The 24,006-nt window shown below is 32.3% G+C and overlaps 3 protein-coding genes across 3 annotated transcripts; 1 reads left to right on the top strand and 2 right to left on the bottom strand.

The window, feature by feature from the left end:
• Positions 1–5,600: 5,600 nt before the first annotated feature.
• Positions 5,601–8,199, bottom strand: LOC111015155 (Core-2/I-branching beta-1,6-N-acetylglucosaminyltransferase family protein). The gene is made up of 4 exons (XM_022290091.2): positions 7,385–8,199; positions 6,765–6,840; positions 6,568–6,683; positions 5,601–6,338 (listed from the first exon to the last, which is right to left on the bottom strand). Exons 1-4 carry the CDS (start codon positions 7,929–7,931, stop codon positions 5,824–5,826), a joined length of 1,254 nt encoding a protein of 417 aa, XP_022145783.1. The 5' UTR covers positions 7,932–8,199; the 3' UTR covers positions 5,601–5,823.
• A 2,240-nt stretch (positions 8,200–10,439) lies between these two features.
• On the bottom strand, positions 10,440–11,330 carry LOC111015083 (RING/U-box superfamily protein). The gene has a single exon (XM_022289998.2). It carries the CDS (start codon positions 11,152–11,154, stop codon positions 10,615–10,617), a length of 540 nt encoding a protein of 179 aa, XP_022145690.1. The 5' UTR covers positions 11,155–11,330; the 3' UTR covers positions 10,440–10,614.
• An 8,511-nt stretch (positions 11,331–19,841) lies between these two features.
• On the top strand, positions 19,842–22,706 carry LOC111015033 (uncharacterized). Its single transcript, XM_022289940.2, has 2 exons — positions 19,842–20,141; positions 20,431–22,706. Exon 2 carries the CDS (start codon positions 20,580–20,582, stop codon positions 22,086–22,088), a length of 1,509 nt encoding a protein of 502 aa, XP_022145632.1. The 5' UTR covers positions 19,842–20,141; positions 20,431–20,579; the 3' UTR covers positions 22,089–22,706.
• Positions 22,707–24,006: the final 1,300 nt, after the last annotated feature.

Here is a 24,006-nt window from a genome sequence, read left to right as displayed (position 1 = left end):
ACAGTTCAGTTTACTTAGAAATGGCCCCCGTATTTTTCTCCACCCTCAATTTCCTCAATTATTACATAAAGTTCCCTAAACTCACTTAAAATTACAAAAGGTACACTTCTCCAGCACGGACCCCCCCGACTCAACATTACATCTTTTTTCCTTTTTCTGTTTTTAATTATATTTCTGTGTTTATTTTTGCCCTTTTTGTAATCAAAATGGCTAAATATGTCTGGGAAAACAGTACTCTTTTTCTTCATTTTTGTGCATTACTTAAAAAGGGCAGTAGTCAAAAGCTAGCATTGAGTTTAAAGCTGAATCTAAGCTCTTTTTTTGAGTTTTTATTGTACTTTCTTTCAATTATTATTTTTTTAAAATATAAGTCTATTTTGATGAGAAATATTACTTTGAAATTAGTTTATATTTATAAATATAGTTTATCAATATCTATTAACATATACGTTTATTGATCAATATATAATCATAATTTAATTTGTCAAGATATTAGTATTCCTTTTTAAAGTCGGATCGGTTCAAATTTCCAACCTTCTATTTAAATTGTGTTACTCTGTTTTACGGGTTTAATTGAAATGCATTGGGTTATGAGAGATTTGATATTACTAGCTAATTGGATAGATGCTAAGCTCTAAGTTTTAATTAATAAATAACATGCTAATAATAATTTATACTTGCCAAAATATGAGGTTCAAATTTCACCGTCGTATATAGTTGAACTAAAAGTAATAATAATTTACGCTTTTTTTTTTCTCTTTATTTTAGCCCACTTGATATTACCATATATGTCCCAAATCTAATTCAAACCCTAATTGCATCAACCCATTTATTTGTACCTTAATTAGCTGCCTATTTGCCTATTGTCAAATTGCTTCCCATTTATCTAAATTTTAATCTAATGGGGATCATAGACTAAAAATAAATATAATTTAAACTTAATGTAATTCACATTTTTCAAAACTTCGGCCTAAATAAATAAAGGTATGTTTTGCAATATTCTCATATTATTGATAGTGGATGATTCTTGATTAGTGAATATATAATTATTTTCCCATTTTATCGGTTAATTTCTTATGTCAATATTTCAACACACAGTTTAGTTACCACCGATAGTGGTGACATATTGGGTGAGATATCTCCTCCCAGTTCGAGACCTGCAAGGTGCGTAGTCAGGATTCCACATTCAGTGACGAGTCCTACAACGTCGATTACAATAGTGGATAGCCGTCAACATCCCTAGATCATAGAAAACTTTGATGTAAGTCACGTGACATTGATTCCAGATTCCGAGTCATAAAAAAAACAGTTAGTTGTATGCAATAAATTTTTTTTACATATATATACATTGGGATTTTTAAGCTCTTGTTTGGAGGGAGAGGAAAATGGAAATTGAATCATGGTATATAAATTAAATTAATTAATAGAGAAGAGAAACAAAGAGGAGAGAGAGAGAGAGAGAGAGGGGGGGGGGATTGAGCATATAGAAAGAAAGGAATCTTCAATCCTTGATTTGCTTTTGCAACAATCGAGGGTATGCTATGCTATGCTTACTAACAACGAATAAAGCACACCCATTCAAACAATCTCTCTCTCTTCCAATACTTTTATCACAAAATCAAAATCTCGTCATTGATCGGTGAGACGACCTAATCAAAGTTTATAATATATACGAGTCACTCCTTTGATTGATTTTGAGATTGAGCCAACCCTAAATTTTGATGGTCGGGTTGTAACTAAAAATGAAAATACTGTTATGAGAGACGAGAGGTGATGAGAAACTGTTTGATTATGAGAAAAAAAAAACAGAGCTATTGAAAAGATACCTCGATTCAGTGAGCATGCAAAATTAAAGGAAACATAAAACAAAAGAAAAGGAAACTGTGTAACGCCATCTCTGCTCATCTGTTTGGTGTGTACCAAAAAAAGAGAGAGAGAGAGAATGGCTCGGAATTCCAAGCCAAATCTATGCTTCTTCGTTCCTTCTCCTACTACAGAAATTTGCACGCTGCTAAAATTATATGAAAATACTTATAATATTCTTCGCCAATAAAGACCTATATGATCCATCGTTATCACTAATTAAAATTTGACCGCCAATTATTTCGAAAAAGAATTTCTCTATTTTTAGATTTATTTCTCTTAACTGTCAGACCATATATGAAGTATTTTCTTAAAATTAGTGACCCGGTCTTCTTCTTCTTGGTCATCATATATCATTACTCACGTTGATCTTTGTGCTCTTCATCGCATCTCTTTTCTCTTTTCCATAATCTCTTTCCAATTCTTTCTAATTTGAGTATATAATTCAACGCGTTAAAATATTTGTAGCTAGGAACTTCAGTGAAGGCTCAAAATCTTCTCTTTTTGGGGTGCGGACCAAAGTCCTAAATTGACTATAGAAGAGAGAGATCCAGGGTATATAAACAAGTAAAATTATCTCTACTAGCACGAAGTTTTTTGAGTGAAAGACCATAATCAAAGCTACAAGAATTAAGGTCTAAAATAGACAATATCGTACCGTTCTAAAAATACATCGAGGTCTGTTGCCAAGGCAAGCATGAGTTTGACATCTTAAGTCCATACTCACCCGACTTCGTATTCTAGTACCGTATACGATTTCGTAGTTACTAATAAACAAGAAGTTTACGCTACAAAAACGATATATTTGTATCGACTGTATAATTAATTGAATATTGATGGAAAAAAATTAAAGCAGCTAGATGACGATGTTTATGTACAAAGTTGGAAGATGCAGCAGCTTTAATTTCTCTTTTTGTAGAGAGTAGAAGCTGTGCTGAAACATATACTAATTAATAAGCATTATTCTCTCTCACTCTCTCTCTAGAAGATCTCTTTCTAGAGAGGGAGAGGGAGAGGGAGAATATGGTGTTTGCTCAAGTTCTCACGTTCTCCCACATGAACTCAATCATGCAAACCATGGCCCATACAATACATATATTTGAGATTCCCAAACATAGACACACACACCAAATTTTTCATTTTGGTCCCACATCCATATTGTGGACCTAGCTATTTATCTATAAACCCTAAAATAACCCTACCCCATCTCCATTCCATACCATCACTTCCCCTTTTTCTTTCTCTATAAAATATCATATACGCTTCGTTGTTAAGGTCTCTCGTTTGGTAACTGTTTTACTTTTCTTTTTGAGAATTGTGCTTATAAACAACTATTACTGTATATATTTTCATATGATTTTTCCAAAAGAAAAAAACTCAACTAGGAGGTCACCCAATGAGAAGAAAACATAATTTTGGAGCTCTTATGATTGAATCACCGAAAAAAGAAGGTGCACTTTAAATATAGGTATTAACTATCTTTTAAGCTTTTCTTAACCATGTTTTCCATGATCTCAAGATCCCTCTTATACGAATGTGGTATTGGTTCATTCATGTACCTCTCCTCCCTACTCGAACGTCACATAGACACTATTTGATAACCATTTTGTTTTTGATAATTATGCTTATTGTTCACAATTTCTAAGGATGTTTTCACATTTTAAAAATACACTTGAACTTTTAGCAAGTTTTGAGTTAAATCCCAACCCGTACATGTTGTACTAAAAAATAAAATAAAAAAGGACTTCGATTCTAAGAACATTTTCAAAAAGCATGTGCAAAACAAAAGAAATAAAAGTGTTGAAAAATATAGTGTCTACAAGTTTAATTTTAAAAAACAAAAAATCAAAATCAAAATGGTTATCAAATGGGGTCGGGACTACTTTAGCAAGAACGTTAACTTAAGATATAAGTAAACGAAGGTGATCCTATTTCAATTCTTTATAATATAAACTAATTATAATGTTATTGATTTAATTTATATTGCAGCACTTGTAAATTTAAAAAATAGTAACCAAGATTTAGGGCCTTGGGCTCTCCCAAACTTTAATTAGTGATCTACTTTTCAAGAGTGTTTCTAAAATTCTAACAATTTCAAAAAGAAAAAAAAAGTTTTTAAAACGTGAAGTAAATAAAGAAAATTGTAAGCCAGAAAATAGACCAATAACAAGTAAAGTTGTTGTATCAAGCAAACTCTTGGGGTAGAATATCCCCATTTTGCATAAATATAAAGATAAAATAAAATAAAATAAAAGGGAAAAGAAAAACAAAACAAAAGAGAATTGATGGGAATTTTCAATGCCTTTAATTTGTCAAAAAATAGTCCTCTTTTCTCACAAGTTGAAAGGGCCTACTCCCATTAGCATCACCACCTTTTCAATAGTTCCTTCCTTCCTTCGCCCATTAACTTTGACCCTATCTCAATATATATTAAAAAAAAAAAGCATCCAATGAAACAAAACATTTCTTTTTCTCTACACATCCATCTCTTTGGATTCGTTTGGACTACCCATTCAAACAATTCCATTCCACCTTAATCTTTTCTACCCATCTTTTTAAAATTAAGATTAAAATTTTAAAAAGCTGATCAATCGTGTCAGACATTTACTGCATCAAATCAACTCTATACCCTTAAGTCGATTGAACAAATAGGTCAAATATATGATCCATAAATTTGAAATTTGGAACGAGATATCATGACAAGCAATTATGTTAATTCATCCTTATATCTAAAAATTCGTGATGATGTTGAGTTATGACAAGAATAATAGATAATCAAAACACATTCAACAAATAACTATCATACCATCTTTCTATTAGTTGACTTAGGTCAATTAGCTTTAGTGACCATATATTTAGAACAATTTTTAAAACTTCAGGAATTAATAATATTCGTTTTCAAACTTAGAAGTTAAATAGACCCTAACTCAAATTTCAAGACCAAAAGTCCATTTTATCCCAATCAAAATTACCAATTTTCACAATTTTTTTTTCTGGTTTGAAATTCGACTCAGTGGGAGCTCCAATCATTGTTAGAAAAAAAAAAAAAAAAAACTTTTTTTGGGTATTTTAATTTTTTGGATAGAGTATATTGGATGCTTGCGTGAGGTAGCACTTAAAAAGAAAAGGAAGAATATTTATCTTTCTTTTTGGATTATAATTTTGGCAAACGACATCACCAAAAAGCAGAGGCCTTTCTTAATTGAATCGTAGAACGACAACGAATGAGCGAACGTTTGGTGGCTTTGGATTTTGCAAAACGACAAGTAGTCTAAAAGCATGAGAGCGACCTCATTGTTTGAGGCCCAAAAAACGTGCCACTCGCGAGCAGTTTCGGCCCAATTTTCATGACGTCTGGGCCTGTCCCAAATATTTGAATTTTTCTGTTAAAAAAAAAACATTTACATTTTTCTCTTACTCGAAATATGATTGGATTTAGTTTGACAAATAAAAACATCATTGGAAATGAAAATTTCTGCTCAAAATTATGAATTATTGAAGAAATATTACTTTTCTTTTAAATTTCTTACATTTGTCCAATTTATTTAAATAATTTAAAAATAACTATCCATTAATCGCTATAATTAGCCATTATTCAAATTTGATTGAACAGTTCTTTAGTTGAACTCTTAAGATATTAATTCTCTCTTTTTTAATAAAGGGTATTATCTAGTTGATTATGGATTTGCTACTTTATACCAAAACTATAATTTTCATTAAATAACTTCCTGTTGTAATTAAGAATAAAAAAACTGTTGGTATTATATCATTTATGTATGCAAATAATATATAACATGGTAGAATTTTCACTTTACAGAGCCAAAAATAACTGCTGTTTCACATTTTCTGTACAGAGGGGAATCACTCTGCCACGTAGCTGCTTCCAAGGGATGAAAAAAACAAAGAAAAAGGATCAAAAGAATTCATTCATAAATCATACAGGGGTAAAAATTTTGGGATCTATCTACATTGTCTGGGTCTGAAGTTCTCATGATCAAGAAGTTTCACCAGAATCTTTTCCAGCCTCTTCGAGCTGCTGGTTGGTTTAACAGCACTAGAACTGCCATAGGCCACACAAGGACCCTTCTCCGAGACCGGGCTCCTCACGCACCAGGCACCTGGCGTGAACTGCCCGCTCGACCTCTTCAAAAGTTCCTCATCTATTCTGTTGAGCACCGAACTATTCTCGGCGAAACTCTGAGCAAAAGGGAGACCGCTCTGGACCATGTCAATGAAATGTTCGGACGTTAGGTTAATCGGGTGTTGGTTCGGAGGATTGTCCCACTTCATATAATGCAAATCTTGGTTTATGGTAGTGTTTTGGTAGTCCTTGTGGTTGCAGATGATGGTGTGGAAGTAACCCTCTGGAGAAGACAAGAAATTTGTGTAGTACATGAGGAGAGTGCGAGGGAGATTGTCCCATCCCCATATACAGAATTCCAGAAATGGCTTTGTGAGAACCACCAACGAAGATCCTGTCAAAACATTTTCTTCGTCTCAGTATATTACGTCGAAAAATATCGAACTAGCCAAGTTAATTACATAAGTGTCCAAACTTTTATGTTCAAAGTCAACCAATGAAAACCGGCAATCTGCTAATCTCTAGTTTAGAATTCTCCTTCTCATTGACCCGAGTCTAGCATGATTTATATCTTGTCAAACATTATTAAGATTGTAGCTGTGAACAACTTGAACTGCCTTTACCTGTAAACAACTTGAACGACGACGGGATCGACCTTCTCTCTTTTGCCCAAAACACTCCAGATTTCTTTGTATGATACAAGGCAGGATCTATGATTATAGTCTTTGCTCCCAAGTCCCTGGATCATTATAAAACAATTTAGAAAACAATTTTCATATTCAAAGAGATTATCATGACGTGATGGGAGGAGCAGGCTCACTCTTTCCAACCAAGATTACTCGTGTGCTCGACGAAGTTCAAATCCCTTGGCAAGTAGGAGAATACATGCAAAAGATCTGAAACACGAACATAAATACAGATGCAGGAGTCAAAATAAAAGAAAACCCACTTGTTGTAGTACTGATACTTCAGTTAAACATTAGCAATGACAGAAAAAGAATAAGATATGAGCTTTTGCAACATGATTCTTACAAACTTCAACCAGTATAGAATATAGTTCAGTTGAATTTTCTGCAAGTAGCTGATAGAACAGAGAAATGTCTGTTAAACCTAACAAACTTACAATGGGGAGAAAGATCTAACAATTATCCCAAAAATCCAAAGGCACATCAATCTAAAGTAACAATATCCCAGCTAGATTATGAATTGAGCGCCAAGAACTCAGCCTCTAATCCTCTAGACAGTTAATACATTTACCAATTGACCACTAACCCAACATTGGAATTTCCACTCGCAATAAAAATTTAAATGATGTTTATGTATACTTCGTTGACAATTAAAAAATTAATTGAACTCTATACTAATTCCAATATCAGCATCAACGTATCTAACAGTTAAAAAAAAGGCTGTAAAAATTAGCGAAAAGAAGTGAAGAACTACCATCTTGCGGAAGCAGAGGATAATCAGAAGCGCTGAGATTAATGAACCAATCCCAATCCTTAGCGCGCTTCAGTAATATGGCAATCGCCTGAAGCGTAGAGGCAATCATAGTTGGGCCTTTATCAGTGATCAAATTGGCCTTCCCCACAACCATCACATTCCTGAACTCCCTCAATACGCTCTCCGATTTCACATACTTCGCCAGCTCAAGCCTTTCGGAATCCGAAGCTTCAAGATCGAGATGTAACAGATAGTAGTTCCTCGGATGATATGCCGCCTGAAGAAGCCGCCTAATCGATCCACCGTCTCCTTTCGTTCCTGATATCAAATATGCAAATCTCGGCAACGGCGGAAGCCCTAGCCCTAGACCTTCATTCCCATTGGAGTCTACGAATCTCGTGGCGCCATGGGAAAAATTGGCATCGGGAGAAGATTTTGGGTGGCCGGAAGTAACAATTAGAAGGAATATCAGAAGGAGCAGGCAAAATACGGCCAATGGCATCAGCCATTTCCGATCTGGATAGTAGGGATTGTGATTCTTCTTCATTTGAACTTCCCAATGTCAGATTGGAGCGCGATTTTCGAAGAACTGATGCAAATGGGTTATTAGAGGCTTAAACCCAAAACCCTGATCCAAGGTTACGACTAAGAAGTGGCAGAATCGAATCGTTGAAGTCGAAGCTGAAGAAATTGCCGCGGGCTTTTATGGATTTGTGGGCGTTTTGTTTTTGTTTCGGAAGGCGAAATTGCGCTGTCGCCTGTCGGTGCCGGTCAGTGGCGGATTAGTTGGTGGTGGTGAAATAAAATCAACAGGGAAAATATTACCTTGCGAATGAAATTTAAAATGTCTGTCATTTAAATCCCATGAGATAAAAATGTCATTTTCCCAAATTTGTTAAAATTATAAAATATATTAATATAATTACTTAAATTAATAAAAAAGAGTATATTTTATTGTAAAAATAAGTTATACGTCGATGTCAATAGAGATATCGTCGAGTTCTCAATTTTATAGAAATATCAATAAAATACCGATGTCGATGGATATTTCTGTAAATGTTAGAAAAATTAAAAAAATCGTAAAAAATATTTCAATTAACAAATAAGCATTTTCCTATTTTTAAATTAGTTAAAAATAATTAATATTAATATTGTGTATATATTAGTGATATTTTGTTGGTATTTTTTATTTTTTATCGATTTTCTTGTACTAGGATGAAAATTTCGATTTATCTCTCATGTCTATGTCGAACCCATGAAAATATGGATATGTCGATGGAAATATCGACGCATCGACGGATATTTAGAATTATTGTTATACATTGAATACAAATTTAATGGCTTTAGTGTTAATTTATATAAGTTCATGATCCAGAGGTCACGAGTTCGAATTCCCCCGATCCTTAAAAAAAATACAAATTTAATGATGAAATATCAAAATATATTAATAATCCAAAAAAATTATTTATAAAAGTTTTAAGTTGAAGAAAATATTTAAAAGTATAGGATCAAGTGTCAAACAAGTGTCAAACATTTCTACTTCTTTTTTCTTTTTATTGTTTCTTGTATTATCTTTTTTTTTTAATAAACAAAAACAGAACTTCGTGTGATTATTGTTTCTTGTTTTTGGTTTATTGTTATTTCTTTCTTTATTAAATAAAAAAACAGAAATATGTTTAACAACCTTGTTCATCGTTTTCCAAAACTTTAAAGTGTAAAAAATCACATTTTTATGTTATATTTATTTTTAAAATATTTTTTATAAGACTGGAAATGATAACTAGAAATAAAAAACTTGATTTTAGGATTCCAAAGCTTATTCACAATTTTGAAAATGTATCTTAAAAATGTTCATGTTTATATTTTTCAAAAACTGGAAAAGAAAATAGAAAAGAAAAAGCTTACTCCATCCATTAAAAACTCAAATCAAATTTAAACCTCGTTGATATTATACTTTTTCTTTTTCTTTTTCTTTTTTCCCTTTTGAGAATAATTAGATATTAAACCACTAGCACTAAGGTATCACACCACTTTAAAACCTTCTTTGCTTCCATATAAAGTAATCGATTCAAATCAATTTTCATTGATACTATGTTAGTTGAATTGGGGTTCATTTTTTTAATCTTATGGACTAAGGAAAAAAAATACAAACTTTTCTACTAATAATATGCAAACTTATTTTTACTAAGCTTAAACTCTTTAAACTTAAAAATTGAAATAAAAAATGTGAATGACAATCTTGTTACAATTTTCCACGTGAATTTAACTTTATGGGTTAAAGTACTCATCTTTAACTAAAAGATAGTGAGTTCGAATTTTTATCCATGCATATTGTATTGAAAAAAAATTTAGTAATTAAAAGTAGGATGAGAAAAAATTAGCAAGAATGATTTGGGTAAATTTGAGTTTGAAATTTTAACTTAAATTTTAAAACATTATATTTTAATGTCTAAATTTAGTAAAAGAAATATTACATTTAACAAAATTTCAAATTCATGGTGAAATATGACCTCTAATATAGTAGATGGCTTCAAATATTTGTCTCTATAAGTATCTAGTAGTAAATGAGCATATCTATTATTTGTTTAAACATGTTTAAGGAAATTTTGCCAAAGCAAGTATAGTTCAACGGTAATTAGCATATATCTCAAATCACGAAATTATGGGTTCGATTCCCCATTCCCACATGTTGTATAAAAAAAATGAAATTTTAAATTCATTGTAGGTTTTTTCTCGGAGATTTTGGCTCTCACACCTCCCAACACACCTACAATATAATTCAAGCACTAACATTTTATTTGATTGATGTAAATGAATAATTCACATTGCTATAAAATAAGAGATTTTAAAAATTTACTACTAGTTAGCTACCTATTTTCGATCAAAAGATTATCGGTTCAAATCTTCCCCTTGTATTTTAAAATATATTTGACAAAATTATTTGTAAAAATAATTGCAATTTAGGATTGAAATTATATATGGGGGCATTTCTTTAGATATGACATATTAATTAAAGCTTGAAGTAAAAAGAAATGCAATCAAATGACAACACGTGTGACGGAAAAAGAAGAAGAAAAAAAAGGCATTTCAAAAATCAATTTTATCTAATTTTTCCAGACAAAATTGAACGAAATTGAGACGAGATCTGAAAGTAATTTCGATCTATGTTTCGAATTGCAGCAATCGGAATCTTGCTACTGAAGAGGGAAGAAGAATTTCAGAGATATTTGTCAAACTAAAGTCCCGGCATCGGGCAAACCTTGCTGGAAATCGTCGTTTCTAGGCGCCGGCACCGGCGCGCGGTGGCTAATCGGCCGTTTAACGGCGACGGCGATGGAGGCGCGGCAAACAGGGCAATTAGGGTGAGAACAGAGCCACATGTCGATGCAAGCCACATGAAAAGAGTGCTTACAGGCGGTGAGCTGCCGGACCTCCTCGCCGTCGCCGAACGCCGACAGGCACACCGGGCACTCGCTGCCGACTTCCTTACAGTGCTCCTCCTTCTTGTACTTAACGGCCAACGCCACGTCACTAGAAAAAGTTCGATTTCCGGCCGCCACGGCGCCGGCGCCGGCGCCAGCGGATCTCCGTCGCCAGAGGCGGAGGTTCGGCGGGCACTTGATTGCGAAGAAGAAGGAGTAAACTAGGGCAGGGATAGTGATGACGGCAACGAGGCCGAGGATGAACTCGATCGGAGAGAAGTCCACGCTCCGATGCGGCGAAGGGAACGGTGGCGTTGGTCGATTCATCACGGCGGTGCTGCTGTCCATGGCGGAGGAGAAGTGAGGAGGCTTCTAAGCTTGTGGACTTGGTTTCTTATCATTTAGGTTGAAGATCAGAAATTTTATTATTTTTGTTTGGGGTTTTAAGATTGTTGTTTTCATTGAGAAAGACTAAATTAATTCGTAAAAAAATTATTTGACAGTGATCTTATTTTTTATAAATCGTGTCAAAGAGGCAATGGGTTGGAGTAGATAATAGCTAAAATGTTTTTTTTAGTATAACATGTAGGGTGGGGATCAGGCTCACAATCTCATAGTTTGAAATATATATCGATTACCACTTAACTATGTTCGCTTTGGCAATAGCTAAAATATTCTAATTGATATAATAAGTTTCAAACTTTTAAAAATCTTAAATTTTTAATATAAAACAAAAACGTTGTGTTTAATAGATTTTTAAACTTTAAAAAATATTAGTAAGGTTATCAAATTTCAATTATTAAATATATTTAATAAGTATTTAAATTTTTTAAAAATATTTCATAAATTATTTTTTAGTGCAATATGTGGAGTGGATGATTGAATTTACAACATCTTGATTTGATATATATGTCAATTACAGCAGAGTTATATTTGTTTTTGGTTATTAGACAACTTTTAAAGAGAAAGACTAGCTGTTGGGAGATAAATGATTGGAACTAGCCACATGTCATGAGGGGAAAGGAATCGAAGCCAATGGTTTTGGTTCTTAAGGTAAGAACGGAACGACCAGAAAGAAGCAATTCAGAGAGAAACTATGGTCGAAAGCCCTTAGATCATATGAGCAAGCAACCATTAGTTAGGTATACCTGCCTCTAACCACCTGTGGTTCAGTACACCAACTCTCCAACTGCTTGTCAGACGACTACAGTATTCATAAACCTATAAATGAGAGATTGCACTCGAGGAATAGCTATCGTTTTTTAGCTCGACTTCTCATCTAAATCATACCTGAAATTGACTTGGGTGTCAAAGATTCTACTCCTTTGTATAGGTATCCTGCTTCCAACATCTGGACCAAACTACACGAACTGATTGAGACCTGACGGAGTCCGACCATATCATTCCATTGAAAAAAATAACTTTCTCAACATTAACGTCTAGTAATTGCATTAACTCTCAAATTTAGAGTTAATTCTAGATTTCCTTTATATTAAAAATTTTAGTACAAAGATGATAACAGAGAAATATACAAAATTTAGGAAGGAGAAAAAACCTTATCGAAGCAATGGAATCTAATAACCTTATATTATTTATTTGATTAGGTAGAGAAATTGCTTTTTTGTTAATAAAGATGAGGAAACAATAATTGAGGGTTTGGGGCTGACGTCAGCGTGATGGCTATGCAACTTACCTGGTTTATACAAGTTGAAAATGTGGGCCACTCGCAAGCCCATTGACAAGACATGACTTTCCCTTTGCCTACGCTCATTCTTATGAATCTTATCTAATCCTTGTCAAAATTAAATTCTATAGCTAACTTAAGAGGACATTTTAATTCACTATAATAATAATAATAATAGTAAGTTTGAATCTACGTTCTCATATATTATTTAACTCAATTAAATAAAGGTATAATTTAACTAGTTACTGTCAATTTGAGCATGACTTAGTAAATAAGACATCTCTTAACATACTAAAGATTTATGGTTCAATCTCTATCGTACAATTGTGAAAACTTTAGAAAAATGAATAATGGTTACCAATCAGAACGAACAAACTAGAGAAGTACAAGTGGAGTCAATTGTTCAGAAGTAATTTGATTACTCAACAAAGAAGATTCTGACCTAACAGTAGTTAGACTATTCATTGGCGAGGTATTCGACTATGTGTGAAATCTAAAGATTTACTCATTCACCCACGCTGCAAGAGGGAGAATTGCATTTCCATTGTTATTGTACTTTAATGTATTAATTAAGAGTTAAGTTTGTTCTAAAACAAAATAGAACGTGATTATTTAATACCATTTCAAAGACCAATGATTCAATTCTTTATTGTCTAAAAATAACTATAAGAAATAATACGTTTAAATTTCTACCTGAAGTTGAATGTGGCTAGAAATGTTATAAAATTCTATAAAAATTATTTTGATTAAAGAATCTTTTAAGGATTTACATATTCATACAAACAATATTTTGGTGTACCGTTTTTTTTTTTTTGTAATTTATTGATTTTTGTAAGATATATTAGAAAAATTGATTGGTTCCTAACTTCCTGATATAGGTGTCAAATTTTTTAATATAAAAAGATGATGTGTCAATGTTTATTTTATTAATTGATTAAACGTCTCCATCCCGTGGGGCACAAAAAAATTGGAGAAAATTTAAGTGTGGAGGACAGTTGTGAACTTGTGACGTGATTGTTGTTATGGGCTTTTATTCTGGGCCGATAATCGGAACAAGCTTGTCATAAAGGCCCAAGTCAAAAGCCCATAAAATGGCCTGCCGGTGCACGGTGGCAGACCAACTATCAATTAGACCGGCCCATTTTCTGCACCAAATTGGACGAGAAAGTCCGTTCTGATCTCACCCAAATGATGTCAAGGCCTATTAAGATTCAAAATGGATAGCTCTAACGGCCCAATCAATTATACTCCAAGTTAAAAAATAAATAATAAAAATAATAAAAAATTCGTTTTCGTTTTTTTTTAATTATTTAATTTATTTTGTTTTACAGTTTTACTCCATGGCATTAGATTTGAAAATCTACTTCTTTTTGCTGTAGTTCATTTTGGTCGAATGTAATTTCAAGATGTTCACTTTAATCCATCTACTTTAATTTTTTTTTATTCATTTTAGTTTTAGTATTTTTGAAATGTTCATTTTGGTTCTTGTAATTTAAGAGATGGATCATTTTGGTTCCCTTCATTTTTATTCTTATCTCATTTATTTCAATGAGATATTCACTTGTAGTCATAAAATTGTATTAAAATGTTTTTACTATGTATAAAATTTGTGTTAAGTTTTTTTAAATAAGGACTAAAATGGTCAATTTTGAAAGTTTGCGTTACATTTTGAAAGCATATAAATTAAAGTGAATAAAAATTGAAAGCCCAAAAATCAAAATGAATATTTTGAAAATATATGATTAAAAAAAAACCAAAACTGAGAATAAGTGGGACAAAATACTATTTAAACCAAATATTTATATATATGTGAATAAAAAACTTGATAAAAAATTCAGTTTAAAAAATTTGTCTTTTACTACTTTCCAGCCATCGAATCACAATTATTATTAGTTGAATCTCTTAATTGGACTTCTTTTATGCACAATCCCTGCACTTTAAATTGCAATTTATCATCGTACTTGGTCATTTGAATAATATATTCATTCAAGAATTTAAAAAATATATATATTTTTTAATGGGAATGATTATGAATATTTAAGTGAGCAAAATGAGTGAGGTGGGCAATTGAATAAAAAATAATTAAAAAGGGTATTACGCAGGCAGGTAAGGGTCAATAATTAAAGTTAAAAATTAAAAAAATTAAAAAAAGAAGAAAATTGTGTCTTGACATTTTGGGATGACAAAGCCTTGAGCCACCTTCCAAACCCACTAGATTGGAAATGAAGTCTTTTTGCATAAAAGTTATTCATGTTTTAAATTGTTTATTGATAGTAAATTTGAAATTAAGTCTCAATTTTAAAAATAATTGTAAACCTTACTCCAATGTAAAATATTATGAATAATATATATATATATATATTATTAATTTTTTATAATTATTATTTTACTATATTAGAGTATACCATGTTTTATTTTTAATAAAAATAAAATGAGTTGATAATATGTAAGAGTATTTCTAAAAAAAGAAAAAAGTTTAAATTTTTTTCATGTGAAAATCTTTTAAAGTTCAAAATTTAAAATTTGAAAATATTACCAAATGTAAAAATTGTTGTTTTAAAAATTTATACGGAATAATTTTAAAAAACAGATATGTCAAATAGATAATATAACAAGTGGGGCTGAGATGATGTCTTAGCCAAAAATTAAATTTGTAATTTAAACCATATATAAAACTTTATCAAGTAGAATGCTCTTTGAAATCTAATTGCTTATAGTCTTGAAATTACCATCAATTAACCTATCAAACACACATTAATCACATATATAAATTTACAAATGGCCAAATACAAAAATTAATTATAGAATTCTATAATGATGTGATTATCTTTTTTTATATTTGTCTTTTTGCTTGTAGTTGACACGTGAAGATACTATGAGGGAACATAGGATTATTACCATTATTTAAATATATATATATATATATATATATATATATATATATATATATATATATGAGAAAAAAAGAGGGACATAAACTTATTAATATTCTTCACTCTCTTTTTGAAAATTAATCTCTTTTATTAATAAAGGAGACACCATACATTTTTTTTTTCATCCTCGCTTACTCTTTCTATATAAAATTTCAAAAAAAAAAATTTATTTATTTGCCACTTTTGAATTTAAGGAAAAAATAAATAAATAAAAACCAGCCAACCAACCAACCCTTGAAAGTGTTTGCTACAAGGAATGCACTTTGCATATGCTTTTTATTAAAATACAAGGAGAAAAATAAGAAAAATTAGAGATGGAAATGGATAATAATAGATTTTACACCAATTCAATATTTGAGAGAAATCTCAATCATATACCAAATTATATTATTCGTTCGTCATCTGAGGAATAGAGGACGATGTTAAATCATATTTTGAATAATTCAAGATAAAAATCATATAGGCATGTGAAGGTCACCTAATTGAAATTGAAAATTTTGTGGGATTACATGATGAAAACGAACAGTAGGTATCGGGTGATAAAAAATGAGATTCGTATTTTCATCATTTTAAGAGAGTTTATATACACACATTAAACACAAGAAAGAAAAATAACAAACTAATGTATCATTAAAACAATAAACCTTATTAGTGAACTATATACAAATAATAACTAATTACAAACTTAACTACAACAATTAACTCCAATAGTAAGCAAAAATTTGATTTGACGATATTGGCACAAAATAATCCATTATTGGATATTGCGTTACGTTACTCTATATGAAGGTTTGAATTGTATAGAAATATCGACAAAATATTGATAATGGTTGATATTTAAAAAAAAAATTATACTAATAAGAAATTAATAAACTTTCTTATTATTAATATATGTCTATAATAGTCTTATTTTGTTGGTGCTTATTGATTGTTGACTTTTACAGTGGAAATGTCGATTCACCCGGATATATCAATGTCAAACCTATATATAGTCAATATTAAAAAAAAAAATTGGTAACTTGTCTGAAATAAGATTTGTTTTTACAATTTAACTAGATTCCCTTTTATCCCTCATATCTTAATTATATACTTTAAATTATGGAGGCCATCAAATTTTGTCTTTTACCTTTCAATTAATGTAAATTTATTAAGGTTAAAAGTAAATGATTGGTGCACCCTTAAAATTATGAGAGAAAAAAAAGTAGAAATTCATATGCATCCAAATGCTCCAAAATCCTATGAATAAATAATGGTCCACCTATATTATTAACTAACTTATCATAATTGGTGAAGGCTCATCTACTTAAAAAGCACCACTAGAGTGTATAATATATTTTGGGTAATTTTAATTTGAAATCAATTATTCTCCTCAATAATACATAGGGGATTTAATAATTCAAGAAAAAAAAAGGAATAAGAAGAAAAGTAGAAATAAATATAAGCAAGCATTAAGTTGAAGAACATGATATATACTTGTCAAAATTATCACCCACTTATCATAATGGACCACCAAGACATTATTGAGATGTAGACTAAGTCTAATATAATGCTCCATTAGACTGAATAATTAAGCATATTTAATTAAACATAGTCATCATTATTACTTTTTTAGAAAAGAGAGCTTGTGGGACATAGAGGAATAACTTTTAGTCCAATCTTAAGTCACATTTTGTATAGTAACATTTTACATTATTAATCAAGGAATATTTAGGTCATGGAGAAAAAAAAAAAAGAAATCAAACTTATACTTTGATGGGTAGATTTACTTTATCTTAAATTATGAATTTTCTAATCGCAAGAGCTATAAGAAAGTTTATAAAACATTCTCCATTTTTTTTTAATTACATGTCTACAAATCAAATATATATTATGTCAAGTAAACTTATAATTTTAAATTGATGATATAATTGAAAATTATTAAAAGAAACTGTAAGAGCCTAAATTGAAAAGTATTAATTAATGTATGTTAACTTAAATTGAAAAAATATTTAAATTTAATGGACTAAAACATATATTTAAGACTAAGAAGAAAAAGAAAAAAAAATTAAAAGTGCTATTTTTTTTTTATCATGACATAGCTTTAATATCGCCCTATCTATATCGCTTAAAGCTTCATTATTGCTTTTTAGATATTAGAGTCGCAAGTTTGTTGTAGTCGGTCCATAAAAAGAGAATCTTGCACTTACGTGCTATATTCCACCATCCATATATATAAATACATATATATGATTTTATTTATTAGTTATCTAGAATAATTAGATTTTTATACGATGAACTTTGATCCAGATAATGATTTAGTCTGAATTTTATTTTGTAATAATTTAGTTCATTGTACTTCCAAATTGGTGACAGTTTAATCCTAAATTTTAATATGTAACAATTTAGTTGTTGTAGTTGCATTGATTTAGTCACAATAATAAAAATCAACACTTAAATTTGATGAGATTTTTTCACTTACTATAATTTGTGACAAATTTTAAACCAAAAAAACTAAATTGTTACCTACTTAAAGTTCAGATAATTGTGACTAATTTGAAAGTACAAGAACTAAATCATAAATAGTTACTTCATGAAAGTACGTCATAAAAAATATTTTTTAACCATTTTTTCCATTCATTAAAAACTTAAAGCATGATATCCTTCTACTCTGAGGCGTTGTGCGAAAAGCTGAGGAGATATATTGGAAGCTATACATGAACAACTATGGTACCACAAAATCAAATATGTGGATCGAAAACTTTGATGATGTATAAGTTGTGGCATATTTTTTACTCTTTTTGAGGGGAAGAATAGGAGATATTTTTATTTTGATAGGAACCTCAAGGAAAAAAAAAGAAAAAAAGTTGAAAAATGAAATAAATATGCACCGACCCAGCCACAAATCCCGAACTTTTTGGCCCGAGAGATTGGCCAGGTTAGTGGGACAGATTTTGGCTCTGCTTCAACCTCGTGAGAGCTCAGGTCACCTAACTTAGAAACGAAACGCTGAGGAAAAATTACTTACTTGCTTGTCGAGCACAGAAAGAAATAGGTCACTTTTCAATTGTAGTTTTTAGGGTTTTTGAGAGAAGATTTTTCTTCAAAGATTTAGTGACAATAAAAAGTGTTGGTGAGGCCCAACCTGATGCTGTTGGCTGTTGCTGTCTACTCTAATGGTGGGTTAGTGGCCAACACATGCTACCTTCTAAATCCTTCACATGTCTTCTCTGTCTTCTCCTCGATCGATAACGTTTTTATTTCTCGTTTTTATATTTTAAATTGATATGGACAAATATATAAAAAAATAATTTAGTTCTCGAACTTTTAAGATTGTATTTAATTGTTCTCTAAAGTTTAAAGAATGTTGAATATATTCTTAAACTTTCAATTTATATAACCGTAAGAATTTTAGGAGTCTTTAATAGATTTTTGAACTTTCAATTTTATATCGGGTCTATTCGACATTTTTAAAAATTTATAAATGAAAGTCTAAGAACTTATAAACATTTTTTTAAACGATATAACTTTAAAAGTTTAATGACTAAATTTGTAATTTTATTTTATATACTATTAATATCACTTTATTTTGACGTCCATTATCTTTTTCTTTGATATTTAAAACCTTTAACTATATTAACATAATTTTTTCATAAAATTGTAATTTAAAGTTTAGATAAAGTCTAAGAGACTTGATAGCTACTCTTACAAAATGCTTTTTTTTTTCTTTGACTCATTATATTTCATAGAAACTAAAAAGTTAAACTGATAAGGAGTAATTTAAATTTTCTTGCATGTGGGGGAGGCCGAGGTATAATGTGCCCTCCAAGTGGCAAATTTGAATTCTAAATCTTTGTCCAAATTCTAAACTTGGGGCGCATCGAGAGCTACAAAATGAACATTAAATTATCAAAAAAAAAAAAAGTGTTGTGCTTTATTTATGGGTCATTAGGTGGGGATTAAAAAAATAGCATGAAACTAAGCTTTAGCATTAGAATATGATTTATGATTTATGATCAGTAGCCTTTGAAATTCACCAAAAATTTTTTTGATTGGTTATATTGTAATAGGCTTATAACGTAATCATTGATTCACATCAACTTCTTCTTCTCCCACTTTCTATGTTTGGAGCCATTGGGTGGCAATGTTTACTGTAATAATGCTCTGCACTTTCCCCTTTCCCCTTTTTCCTTTCTGGGTGGTGATTGATTACTCTGCCTAAATACAAATCACAAATCTTTTTACTTTTTCTTCATTAAATCTTAATAGAATAACACAGTTCATTTTAATTATTGGGAGTGATACCTTAGATCTCAACTTTAATGGAGATTTTGGAAACAAAGGGGGAGAGTTTATTTTGAAGAAAATTTTTCCTTGTGTGGTAAAAAAAAAAAAAAAAGAGAATAAAAAGGCAAGATTTTTCCAAGTGGGTGTCTGCTGTAGTTGTCTTGTGGTTTTGACCATCGAAATTACCCTTTAAAACAAGGCTGCGGCACTCGAATCCAAATCCCTCCTCCGTCCTCTCCTCCAATATTTTTCATTTTACCCGCCGCTGCTGCGTCTTTGCTTCCATTCTCTCTGAAGAAAAAGAAGAGGAGGAGGAGGAAGAAGAAGAAGAAGAAGAAGAAGAAGAAGAAGTGAGCAATTAGAGGGATGGTTGTTGACGATACGATGGAGATGAACGTTGTTATTGGTTTTGGAGGCCCTTCTACTTCGCGATTCCCCGATGCTTATCCCAAAAGGTAGATCTCTTCGCTCGATTTCTGGGTTTTCTTTAGATTTTCATGACCATTTCTGATTTTCTCTTCTTGGGTTATCGTTGATTTCTATGATGGATTTGATTGGATATTCTGTGGGATCTGAAATCGCCGTTTACGAGCGATTTTGGGGTGTTTTAGGACTGGATATTGGTTTCTTGTTGGTTGTGGATTCCCTTTTCTATTGGGATGTTATTGTTTTGCTTATCTGTTTTGCTTGTCTGCTTTAATCTTTGATTGTATGAGTGATTTGTTTTCTGGTTGGTGAATCTAGGGTTTTGATGGAGGGGAGATACACTGGGGATTGACATCTTCAGAGTGTTTACAGGGTTATTTTCTTCAGTTGTTTTTTCTTTTCCCCTTTTGCAATGGCAATATTCTACTCACCAGAAACTAATATGATACCATAAGAGATGAGCTGAAATGGGAGATTCTCTCCTCACAGCCCTTTCACTGGAGAATCATCACCCATCTACACTTTTATTCATGGATTCGAGTGCCTCGTCTCACGAAGAATTGGATTTGGAAATGAGTAGACAGATCGTGCTTTCCCGTCCACCCGATATTAATTTACCGCTGTCGACAGATTGCAGCTACCCTCTGCAGCCATGGAATTCTGATCACTGTAGCATTTTGGATGTTGGGCTTGCTTCACAAACTTATGAGACTGAGAGTTTTCTTACTGTTCCAAAGGTTGTACGAAAATACACTAAGCGATTAGACAGCATTTGGGGTGCTTGGTTTTTCTTTAGTTTCTACTTCAAGCCTGTTTTAAACGAGAAATCGAAGGCTAAGATTACCCGTGATGGCAATGGTGTTTCGGGGTTTGAGAAATCGGATCTTAAGATTGATGTTTTTATGGTTCAACATGACATGGAGAACATGTACATGTGGGCTTTTAAGGAGAGGCCTGAGAATGCATTAGGTAAAATGCAGCTTAGAAGTTACATGAACGGGCATTCTCGCCAAGGTGAGCCTCCATTCCCATTTGGTGCTGACAAAGGTTTCGTTCGGTCACACAGAATGCAGCGAAAGCATTATCGGGGTCTCTCGAACCCTCAATGTGTACATGGAATTGAGGTTGTTGCATCTCCCAATCTAATGACTCTCGAAGAAGATGCACGGAAGAGATGGGTTGAACTAACAGGCAGAGACTTTAACTTCACTATCCCACCTGAAGCAAGTGATTTTAGCTCATGGAGGAACATTCCTAGCCCAGATTTTGAACTTGAGAGGCCAGTTCCTTCCATCAAAAGTGCTTTAAATCCTCAACCGAAGAAATTGCTTAACGGATCCGTGCTAAATTTATCAAATCAGATGTCGAACCACAGCAACTGTGATTTGATGGATTTGTCACCTGTTATCAGCAAGAGGAGGAAAAGTTCATCTCCTCAAATGAACGATGATGATTGTGTATTGACTGTCAATCCTCCCGATTGGATTTCAGATATGGACAAGCAGTCGAACAGTCTGCAGTGGTTGAACGACTTTAGCGGAGTTATGAAGAACATTCACGGGCCCGTAACAGCTGCAAAGACGATATATGAAGATGGTGAAGGTTATTTAATAATCATCAGCTTGCCCTTTGTGGATCTGCAAAGGGTGAAAGTTTCGTGGAGGAATACGCTCACACATGGTATTATTAAGGTTTCTTGTGTAAGCACATCTCGCATACCGTTCATCAAGAGGCACGATAGAACTTTCAAGCTTTTCGATTCGTCTACGGAACATTGTCCTCCAGGTGAATTCGTGAGAGAAATTCCTCTTTTAACCCGAATTCCTGAAGATGCTAACATTGAAGCATACTATGATGGACCAGGATCTGTTCTTGAGATTATGGTCCCCAAACTCCGGGAAGGTTCAGAAGAACACGAGGTCCACGTTTGCCTTCGACCGCTCCTCGGAGTTAAATCTAATGTTAAGTTGAGATAGGCACTTCTCGAAGAGAACTAAAGGTTATTGTCCTGTTCCCATGGTTGATCTGTGAACGGTCTACTAACTTATACTGCAAGATAGAATTTTATGAACCTCAATCTGCTTATCACATTTTTCTCTTTCAATTTTCGTTATTAGTCTTACGCATATGTCTCATTCTGATAGAACCCGCTCGCTGATCATCAAAGTCATGATTCTTTTACTTGAGAAAAGGCTGCTGAATATTTGGTTAATGCCAATACTGAAACTTATTCTACTTCTACTGCTGCGTTACCAGATGTGTATTCAGTATATTACAGAACAATGAAGGGTACCCGGTTCGAATCTAACTTTCTGTTAGTAGCGGCCTTCGTTCTGAAAAAAAGGAGGAGAAAATGATACGATTCGAAATCTCCTGGCATTATGGCTGCTACATAATGTCCATAAATACTTGTCTGTAGACATATTTAACCGAAGTTGATGCATTCTGAGAATTGTGTTGCAAAAGATGCTTGTGAATTTCTTATCTTGTTGGATGTAAAATCTCGAGGAAGGCGAGGGATCGCTGTCTCAGGATATTATGAAGTTGTAAATTGTAGTTGTTGCGTCGATATGAATTCGGGTGTTCTCTGTTTACTTGACTGATTATGTGACTTGAATATTGTATACGGTAAAACCCAACCAATTGCATATGTTATGTATCATGTTAATGGAAGAAAACCAAGTTAGAAATCATCAACTTGGTTCGTTTCAATTAGGGTCGAAATTTGATTTCGACGACCAATAGTACCGAGGCTTGACTGATGAAATTGTATGAATTCCATCAACAGAAAAGAATGAACTACATTTCATTCATTCTCTTGAGTTTGATGAAATACATTCAACTCCATAAGCAAAACTGATTTCATTTCTTGAGGAAGCTGTATCATTGAAACATACTATCCTACGGTATTACCGATAGCGTTACTCGACTATGAAGCACATATGATAGCTTTAGTTGATCAGCAAATCTCCAAAATCAACGATACAATATGAATAGAAGAATCTCCTTACGAGCATACCGTGCTCGGGTGTAATCGGCACGATAGATTGGAATCTATGATCGATCAGGTTGGTAGCTCGATCTAGGCCTTGCGTGTTCTGCAAATACTAAACTTTCATTAGGTTCCTCTGTTTGGCCCACAGAGTTCAAAGGTGGCAGACATTCAACAAAGGCAATCCATTATGCTAAATAATGTAGTTCTCTTTCAACATCAAATAATCCCATGAATATGCAGTCAAACAATCATAATAGAAACAGATCTTCTTCTTCCTCCTCTTTATAGACATGTATAAAAAACAGCGAAGTTTAAACAATTGGATTGGAGGGTAAGAAGAGAGCCATAGGCTACATAAATATACGATCACAGAGAATAGGGAAATGGCATACAAAAGCGTAGAACCAGAAGAAAGAACAGGAAAATTATTACCAAAAGGAATCGGTGCAGGTTTCGAAACTCGAAAGCGGATTGTGAAGAAAACCTTCAAATTCAAAGAATTCGCCTCTCGTTGCTATTTCTCTACCGAAGACTCATTCTTCCCTTTGTTCCAGACTTAAACCCTGAACCTGATTTGAAGGTCAAAATATGGTTTTCTTGTTTGTAATTTGAAAATATTATGGTTTCACTCCTTTTCATTTTTTCTTTGTGACGAAAATAGAAAAATTAGAAGAGTAAACAATATTACAATTTTTCTCGTGAAATCCCCATCTTTGTTCTCCAACTCTTTTACCATACAATTGCGTAGTTGTTCCCCCCAAATTTAGTTAGTTTGATGTTAATACAGATTAATTTTCAAATCAAATTTTCATTTGGTTGGTTTGACATTCATGGAGATGGACCAAACTACCGAGTTAAATTGTGAAGATTGTAACACAACAATTTGAGCAAAATCATCA

Source organism: Momordica charantia (assembly GCF_013281855.1).
Source record: "Momordica charantia cultivar OHB3-1 chromosome 5 unlocalized genomic scaffold, Mcharantia_2.0 BLBB01000005.1, whole genome shotgun sequence".
Lineage (NCBI taxonomy): Eukaryota > Viridiplantae > Streptophyta > Magnoliopsida > Cucurbitales > Cucurbitaceae > Momordica > Momordica charantia.
The sequence above is the reverse complement of the archived record's forward strand: the minus strand, read 5'-3'. Positions and strand labels throughout refer to the sequence as shown.

Coding starts and splice junctions, on each gene's coding strand:
- LOC111015155 (XM_022290091.2), bottom strand. CDS start 7,931: ATGAAGAAGAATCACAATCCCTACTATCCAGATCGGAAATGGCTGATG. Junction 6,841..7,384: donor TCCTCTGCTTCCGCAAGATG/GTAGTTCTTCAC, acceptor TTCGTGTTTCAG/ATCTTTTGCATGTATTCTCC. Junction 6,684..6,764: donor AGTAATCTTGGTTGGAAAGA/GTGAGCCTGCTC, acceptor ATAATGATCCAG/GGACTTGGGAGCAAAGACTA.
- LOC111015083 (XM_022289998.2), bottom strand. CDS start 11,154: ATGGACAGCAGCACCGCCGTGATGAATCGACCAACGCCACCGTTCCCT.
- LOC111015033 (XM_022289940.2), top strand. CDS start 20,580: ATGGGAGATTCTCTCCTCACAGCCCTTTCACTGGAGAATCATCACCCA.